Raw genomic sequence first — 9,361 nt, 5'->3', positions numbered from 1 at the left:
GAGTCACTGTGAAGGACGGCACGCAGTGGCTCAACCACAGTTGCATAGTTGGGTATGAATTTGTTGTACCATGACAGCATGCCCAGAAATGAATGCAAGGGGCCTGCATCGTGTGGTGGAGGTGCCTGTGCAATTGCTTTAACATGTTCTGTATCCGGCTCAATGCCTTGTGCGGACACTAAGTGACCCAGAAAGCGCAGACTGGACTGTCTGAACTGGCACTTTTTATCATTGAGATGCAGACCTGCATTTGTAAGCCGCTGTAACACTTCTTGAAGTTCAGTGTCTTGCAGCGCTTGGGTGTGTCCAAAGCATATGATGTAATCTAGTTGTTGATGTTTGTAACACCTTGCAGGACGACTGACATCATCTTCTGAAAAGCAGATGGAGCTGACGCTTAACCATAAGGTACCCTGCAGAATCGGAAAAGGCCTTCATGCGTTATAACTGCAGTCAAATCCCTACTATCGGGATGCAGAGGAAGTTGATGATAGGCACTCTCAAGGCCAATTGTGGAAAACATGATTGATCCGGCAAGAGTAGAAAGCAGTTCATCCATATGTGGTAGAGGATGACCACTATGGCCTTATTTGGTTCTCTGAGGTCAACACACATTCTTATGCCACCTGTTTTCTTCTGTATCACGACGATGGGTGAAACCCAGGGTGATGTGTCAATCCGTTCAATCACCCCAGCAGGGAGCAATCTGTTAAATTCATCAGGCACATCAGACCTGACAGCAAAGGGCAGACGTCGTAGCTTTTGGCGAACAGGTATGGCAGACTCAGAGACCTTAACTTTATGCATGAAACCTTTCACAAAATCCACTGTTGGAGCTGGCGCTTCGGCTTTGGAGAGCTGCATGACTGGGCTGGAAGCAGGAGGGTTTCAGGCAGGTGAGGCAGAAAGCACCTTGTCACCTTTAATACGCAGCTTAAGTGCAGTTATCAAATCCATGCCCATTAGTGGAGTCCCAGTCTCTGTTACATAAAAGTTCACCTTACAGTACTCACTGTTCCTCACCACTGTAGCAGGCATGCATCACAGCACTTTGATTGGAGTTTGGGAGTATGTCACAAGACGAGCTGCAGGCGGCTGTAGAGGGCGGCACTCCCTTGAAGTATTCCTCCACTATGCATTTTGGCAAAACTGACACTGAGGCTCCCGTATCCACTGTAACTTGAACTGTCTTTTGCAATGTCCCAGCACGAATGTCCACAGTGCATTGTAGTTTTGCTGGTGGCTCTGACTGTTGCAGCATTAGCAGAGTATATTCCGGTATTTCCACTTGACGCACGCTATGATTCTGTGCAGCAGACCTACACACACGCGCAAAATGTCCCTTCTTGTTGCAGGTTTTACACATGACTGTAATCGCGGGGCATTCCGGTGCATTAGCCAAATGCTTGTCGGACCCACAACGAAAACTTGAGCGGGAATTTGTAGCAGGAGTGTAACTGGCGGCAGAAGGACTTGCAGATGAGCCTGAACCTGCATTCCTGTATGGCTGTCTACTCTTCCCTTTTCCTTGAACTTGGACTGCATGTACAGGAAAGCTACTTTTAACACTAGTCATGCACTTGCTTGTTCTCCAGCTGAATCCATCTGACTAGCAATAGTGGTAGCCTGCTCCAGTGTTAACTTTTCTTTTAGCAACAGTCTTTCTACATGTTCCACTAGCTGGTCACGTATCATGTCATCACAGCTAGCAAATTCACAAGTAGCAACTAACCTTCGCAAAGCAGTCACGTACTGAATGATTGATTCATCCGCTAGCTGGACTCGTTTTCTAAATGTGTGTCGTTCGACGACAACGTTTACTTTTGCCGTGAAGTAGCCATGCAGGGCAGCTATCGCAGTTGCCAATGTAGCACCAGTCTCCGGCAATGTGTAAAATATTCATTGTCCCTCTGTTCCTAAGCAGTGAAGCAAAAGGGCACGTTGTCTTGCCTCAGTCCAGTTTAGTCCATCCACGTCGATGACCAGGCAGTAGTTCTTGAACCTTTGTTCCCAAACCTTGGAATGGAACGGCGGGCTCCCCATGCGCAGGCAGAAAAAAATACGGGAAAGGCGCTGTAGCAGTCATATTGAAAAATTAAAATGTAGCAAAGAAAATCTGTAGTGCAAAAGTAACGTGACTAAGTTCCTCGTCGCCAATTTGTTATGTTGCAAGTAGTAATAAGCACAGGAGACCGACGTACGTTCAAGTGTAATTATATTAAAGGTAAACACGTAGCACAGTACTGTAGGTCTAGCTCCCTAGCCTATCGCTACATGTGTCCTCTGCTTCTTCTCTAGTACCACAACACACTACATAACAGTAGAGCCACCTAGTGGTGTAATCAGGTAGTGGACACAACACCGTTCAGGAACAGTAACTGCCGTTCACGTGGAACGGCTTATGGCGTTCAGGAGCGGTAACTGCCATTCCCAACAATGGTATATGACACCATATAATTTCAAGACAAGTATTGCCGTAAATGTAAAGCTATATTTGGTCTTTATCGACACTATATCATAGCCTGGCACCGCCCACCTACCTACTTCCGCTCAATTTTCATTTCACTTCAGTACTAGGTCTGGGTCTGCTTAAAGGACAATTCCGGTATTTTGAACATTGAGCCCCCTTTCTGGTTTGTTTATGATGAAATAGAGTGGGCGACACCGAAATTTTAACTATTAGTCCTTTCTCGGGTATTTGGCTCATTTTGAATCGCTCCTGCCTGCTTCACAATGGTTGTCTGTGTGCATACACAAACCTGTCATCCCAGCAACCCTAAACGTTCGTTTTCGAAAATGTGCAAGTAACCGAGTGGTTAGTGGCATTTGTGAAGTTTAAAAAAAATATATCGGCGCAATATATGGTTTATATCCGTGTTAGTTGCTAATTGGAACTATTTTTTCAGATACCTCACAACCGCATATAAACTTCCGCTCGCTGTGTAACCAGCTGTGTAACCATGGTTACACAGCTGGTTACATAGTTCGACAACCTGTTGACGACAATATTCCAGAGGAAGAAGAAGCATAATAATAATATATATAGCTCTATATGTATATATATATATATATATATATATATAGATATATAACTAATATAATATAGAATAATATATAATAATAATAAGAAGAAGACGTTCAACTTCATTTTCTGTCGAGTTCAAAACCAAGGCATCAGCTGTGGTTACCGTGCAGTCGATTATGGGAAGAATTTGTGCGGTCAGAAACTGCGGGAAGATCTCTAGAAAAAGGAGTTGTCATCGGCTTCCTCTCAACACACCTAAAAGTCATAGAGTCAGAAAGTTGTGGCTTTCATTCCTCGGGTTCGACATAAACACCCCAGTAAATGTACTTCGGGAAGCCGACCATCGCGTTTGCGCCTTTCACTTTCGGCCCGAACTGAAGGTTACACGGACCAAAACAGCGAGTTCGTTGTTGCTGCTTGATGTTTTTGACGATGATTCTGAAGTTAGTCTATAGGCCTACTAGTATTTTGACCTAGAATAGCGTTTTTAAAATGTTTTTTTGATCGTAACGTCTCCTAAAGAGAGCTGATGGGGTATCCACAGAGGTTAGATCAGACATGGGCATCATACGGCCGTGATTTTGGCCGTGATATATAATATATAGATATCTATAGCCCATATTATATATCTTATATTATTATATACTCAGGCGACCATGCATAACATAATCGCTTGAACCACTGTTCAAATGGCAGTCTGAGCCATAACAACAATATTTGTGTCAGTAATGTTGATGAGATGTTGTGTTTTGCAACTTGTTACAGGCTGTTGGCGGTGTGGTGGACCAGCCTTCTACCTCCAGCATATCCTTGGTCCTCACCAGTCCACAGCCACGGCCTCACCAATCCAATAAATCCCCAAGGAAGTCCTTATCTGGCAGTTACCTTGCTTTCCCTGTGATCAGGGAGAGGCTCTCACTATCTGTAAGTTATATTGTTACTATATTGTTACCTTACTTGTGGTGATACAATGTTGATTAGGTGAGTGCTGCATGCAGCGCTCAACTATTGTATCTTCTTTCTTTCTTTCTTTCTTTCTTTCTTTCTTTCTTTCTTTCTTTCTTTCTTTCTTTCTTTCTTTCTTTCTTTCTTCTCTACAAACTGGGACCTATCTCCTTCCTCAATTTTTCACCTAGAGACTCCATTCAAATTTTAAAATATTCAGAATAGCTTGGAATCGCAGAGATTTTTTCAGATTTTTTTAATATTTTCGGACGTTCAGCAGTGTTGCCAGATTGGGCAGTTTGTCCTGACAGATTGGGACACACACACACACACACACACACACACACACACACACACACACACACACACACACACACACACACACACACTTATTTTACATTTCTTTTTTTTTTGCTTTGCGCTTTTCATTCAGCTGTCACTCTATTTGTTTTCAACCATTTCCATTTTCTCAAATGATTACATTGTTTACTCCATTTAGACTTTTGAACTTTTGTTCAAACCCCATCACTTGATTTAAGACATACGTTTCTTTATGTCTTAATCTATGTGGCTTTATTAAAACATATTTTCAACCTCACTTTGCACTACAGCACATTTTCTGCAGGAAATGCATTTTCTAGTTATCACTATAATTGTAAGTATTCCTTTGCTTCACTTTTCAACAGCCAGATGATTGTGAAACTGAGATACTTCAAATGGACACAAGCATTTCCTCAGTCATTGAGGATGACCCAAAAGACATGAGCTTCAGCCTCAGTCAACAGTCAAGTTCAAGTGAAACCTCCAGTTCAAGTGCCTCAGAAGAGCAAGGGGAGTGGGATGAAAGAAAATGGATTGTGAACGAGTCTAGCATCATGCAACTGTTTAGAACATGCCATATATGTGCCGCACAAATCACTGATAAAAAAGTGACAACTACAGGCAGCCAACTAAAGATTGAATGGACATGTTTGAATAGTCATCATGGCAAGTGGGCATCATGTCCTGATGCAAGAGGAATGGCACAGAATAACTTGCTTGTTTCTGCTGCTACGCTTTTCTCTGGAACAACTTTCACTGAAGTACACGAGTGGGCCAGCATCCTAAACTTGCAACTCTTGAAGAAATCGCAGTACTACTCCATCCAATCCGACTACCTTATTCCAGTAGTACACTTTGCATACAAGGATCATCATGAGAATCTCATTAGGCGACTTATTAGACAAAAGGCTGAAGGCGAGTCCATAGAGCTGTGTGGAGATGCCAGGTCTGACTCACCAGGTGAGTGTGTTTTTTTTCTTTAATACAATAACATGGAGGTATGGATTGTAAGACTGTTGGAAATGTTTTCCTCTGGATAGTAAGGAGGACTCGCATGTTGTCACGCTATTATATTCTACAGGCTACAGCTGCAAGTATTCCACCTATTCGTTTCAGCTTCTATCCAGTAATGAGATCATTCACTTTCAACTACTACAGGTAAAACTAAAATGCTGCTTGTCCGATTTGTGAAACTATACTCTGGGTGACAGAGTATAGATAAAGCATTATTCAGTGGGTGTATTGTATTTGTTTTTTTGCTATTGCTAATTCATTCATTAGGGGTCCAAGCCAACAGGTTGGATCCCTATTGTTTTTGTAAGGATTATTAGGGGTCCAAGCCAACAGGTTGGATCCCTATTGTTTTTGTAAGGATTTTTCCTATTATACTTACCTCCCTAAAAGTGGGACCACAGCCCAAACCGTAAATGGTGCCGACACGCCAATTGCATGACTAGATCCAGATCTCTTCGGACTATGCAGACGACAAAATCCAGACACGCCGGCCACTAGGTGGCGCTATACCAAGGAATACGCGTTTGGGGCTATAACTCCCACATCGAACCTCCCACAGTCCAAAAACTTGTACACACAGATTCACTGGAGTCTGTTGCATCTTTTGGCATAGGCCACGCCCATTTGCGTCTAGAATTTTTTTTCGCAAAATCGCGAAAACCGCAAAACTGTTTTTTCGCTACTCCTCCCACATTTCTCGACCAATCAACACCAAACTTTGCACACGGCATCTTCAGACGCACACGCAAAGAAACCCTCAGACAGTTTTTTGATGCGACTTTTGACGACGAAACGGTAGCGTTTTGAATATTGGTTTATTAGCTAAATTAGACGTGGAATATCAAAAATCCAAAGAAATCCAAAATTAGACATCGGATCGAGTCCAAATTTTACACACATGTTGGTGTTAACCTTACCGTCGTTCGATAAAAAAATCGGAAAAATTCGCCATTAGGGGGCGCAATAAACGAGGAAATTGTATATCTTCTACAAATTTTCGCCGCGAAAACGCTACACTGACTTCTCGCTACTCCTACCACAGTCAAATCCTATGTATCCACAGGTTCAGGGTAGCGTTTTCAACACATGCTTCGCGTTGTGCCGGCGAAACGCACATTTCTTGTCGCGTTGTGCTGGCGAAATGCACACTTCTTGGACCCCTGCATAACTGCTTGCAGTTCTAGTTATTATTCCGACATGCTAATCCTAAAAGTGTGCCCACAGCCCAAACCGTAAATGGTGCCGACACGCCAATTGCATGACTAGATCCAGGGCCCTGAGTTCTAAGCAGACGACCAAATCCAGACACGCCGGCCACTAGGTGGCGCTATACCAAGGAAAGATGCGTTTGGGGCTATAACTCCCACACCGAACCTCCCACAGTCAAAAACTTGTACCCACATATTCACTGGAGTCTGCTGCATCTTTTGGCCTAGGCCACGCCCATTTGCGTCTAGAATTTTTTTTCGCAAAATCGCGAAAACCGCAAAACAGTTTTTTCCCTACTCCTTCCACATTTCTTGACCAATCAACACCAAACTTTGCACACGACATCGTCAGACGCACACGCAAAGAATGCATGAGACACTTTTTTGATGCGACCTTTGACGACGAAACGGTAGCGTTTTGAATATTGGTTTATTAGCTAAATTAGACGTGGAATATCAAAAATCAAAAGAAATCCAAAATTAGACATCGGATCGAGTCCAAGTTTTACACGCATGTTGGTGTTAACCTTAATGTCGTTCGATAAAAAATTCGGAAAATTTCGCCATTAGGGGGCGCAATAAACGAGGAAATTGTATATCTTCTACAAAATTTCGCCGCGAAAACGCTACACTGACTTCTCGCTACTCATACCACAGTCAAATCCTTTGTATCCACAGGTTCAGGGTAGCGTTTTGAACACATGCTTCGCGTTGTGCCGGCGAAACGCACATTTCTTGTCGCGTTGTGCCGGCGAAACGCACATTTCTTGTCGCGTTGTGCCGGCGAAATGCACACATCTTGGACCCCTGCATAATTTCTATTCTCTTTCGTCAATAGGTAACGGAAGCTAGCAGTTCAGTTGCCATGGAGTCCCAAGGCTGTAGGAGGGGCCTCAACCATCTCATTTTCAATGAAGGAGTAGATATAGACCTCATCACTACAGACCGGGCCACATCAGTTCGGAAAATAATGAGGGAGGAATTCCAGAATGTTCACCATGAATTTGATCCTTGGCATGTATCAAAAGGTAAATAGTTGTATCAAAACAATGTAAATTGTGATTGACTCAATGACTCATCAAATCATAACCTGATAGACCTTCCATGTATCAAGACCACATATCTTGTACTGTGAAGGAGAACCTTCACATTTGGCTCACCCACATTTGTGGTAATGTGTTTCATTAGGGGTCCAAGCCAACAGGTTGGATCCCTATTGTTTTTGTAAGGATTTTTCTTTTTATTCCAGCACTAAAAGTGGTACCACAGCCCAAACCGTAAATGGTGCACACACGCCAATTGCATGACTAGATCCAGGTCCGTGTAGACTACGCAGACGACAAAATCCAGACATTTCGGTCACTAGGTGGCGCTATACCTAAGAAATCGTGTTTGGGGCTATAACTCCCACACCGAACCGCCCACAGTCCAAAACGTTATACCCACAGATGCACTGGAGTCTGCTGCATCTTTTGGCATAGGCCACGCCCATTTGAAAAATTATAGACGCAAATGGGCGTGGCCTATGCCAAAAGATGCAGCAGACTCCAGTGCATCTGTGGGTATAACGTTTTGGACTGTGGGCAGTTCGGTGTGGGAGTTATAGCCCCAAACACGATTTCTTAGGTATAGCGCCACCTAGTGACCGAAATGTCTGGATTTTGTCGTCTGCGTAGTCTACATGGACGTGGATCTAGTCATGCAATTGGCGTGTGTGCACCATTTACGGTTTGGGCTGTGGTACCACTTTTAGTGCTGGAATAAAAAGAAAAATCCTTACAAAAACAATAGGGATCCAACCTGTTGGCTTGGACCCCTAATAATGAATTCAGAATAATTCCTCTATCTCACTGGGTTTAAACCCAGCATACTGTCCAGTGGGGGATGGGAACGCATCCCTAACAGCCCACACCACGCAACTGGGTAATGCAAGGCGATTTCCTCGTCCCAGTGGTTGACCTTTGAGGGCCCACTCCAGAATGACTCGATAAGCCACAAGTCGGTATTGACTGAGGGTAACAAAACATGGATAGAGCAAAGAGTGGGTCAGTAACTACTAGTAATGAGATGGTGGCACCGTTTTCAAAAACATTATAGTCGAGGTACATGCGAATTATACAAATTGGCATCTGAATATGAAATACATTACATCAATGTAGCTTACCTATCTGACAGTTGGCCATTCGGTCCTTCGGGTGTGGGGCGTTTCTTCCAGTTAATTTTACGGACCCAGAAGAAAGTCTCCAGCACGGTTTTATTTAGGAGATGGCGCACTTCATTTAGAGAGATGCAGGGCGACACAGTCTCGTCGACCGAGACATTGAGGTTGGCCATACCAGCTGTGACGACAAGGTCCCACTCCGTGCAGCACCTACTTTCGTGCTCCGTCGGCATCTGCCTGCACTTCCCACAGGCACACCACCAATTTCCCGCGATCCTGGGGACCGCTTCAGCCGGAGCTTCAGGCGCCTCCGTAGCCCTGGCCTCCATCTCCCGTAGCTCCTCTTGGGTGTATTCTGGTTCATACCGATATCCTCTGCCGTCAAACTCAAAATCGAGTGCGTCCTCCAGAAGCCACCTTTCATATTCCATTTTCAATGATTTTCCCTAATCTGAGGTGCTCAAGTCACGGTACAAGACTTCAAACCAACGTAAACAGCCCACCTTTCCGGTTCGGCGGAGTAATATCAACGAGCAGTAATGAGTCTTCCAACTGAAATCAACTGGCGATAAATGTGCAATAAAACACGACAGAAACCATATATTGCGCCGATAATTTTTTTTTAAACTTCACAAATGCCACTAACCACTCGGTTATTTGCACATTTTCGAAAACGAACGTTTAGGG

The 9,361-nt window shown here is 43.9% G+C and overlaps 1 protein-coding gene across 1 annotated transcript; it reads left to right on the top strand.

The window, feature by feature from the left end:
* Positions 1 to 3,795: 3,795 nt before the first annotated feature.
* On the top strand, positions 3,796 to 7,690 carry LOC115539690 (uncharacterized). Its single transcript, XM_030350445.1, has 4 exons — positions 3,796 to 3,949; positions 4,657 to 5,251; positions 5,373 to 5,449; positions 7,352 to 7,690. Exons 2-4 carry the CDS (start codon positions 4,687 to 4,689, stop codon positions 7,547 to 7,549), a joined length of 840 nt encoding a protein of 279 aa, XP_030206305.1. The 5' UTR covers positions 3,796 to 3,949; positions 4,657 to 4,686; the 3' UTR covers positions 7,550 to 7,690.
* The last annotated feature ends 1,671 nt before the right edge of the window (positions 7,691 to 9,361 follow it).

Source organism: Gadus morhua, chromosome 3 (assembly GCF_902167405.1).
Source record: "Gadus morhua chromosome 3, gadMor3.0, whole genome shotgun sequence".
In the NCBI taxonomy this organism is placed as follows: domain Eukaryota; kingdom Metazoa; phylum Chordata; class Actinopteri; order Gadiformes; family Gadidae; genus Gadus; species Gadus morhua.
The sequence above is the reverse complement of the archived record's forward strand: the minus strand, read 5'-3'. Positions and strand labels throughout refer to the sequence as shown.

Excerpts from the sequence above, each read along its gene's own strand:
- LOC115539690 (XM_030350445.1), top strand. The coding sequence starts at position 4,687 with ATGGACACAAGCATTTCCTCAGTCATTGAGGATGACCCAAAAGACATG. Across the intron at positions 5,252-5,372 it reads TGCCAGGTCTGACTCACCAG|GCTACAGCTGCAAGTATTCC; the intron begins GTGAGTGTGTTT and ends TATATTCTACAG. Across the intron at positions 5,450-7,351 it reads TTCACTTTCAACTACTACAG|GTAACGGAAGCTAGCAGTTC; the intron begins GTAAAACTAAAA and ends TTTCGTCAATAG.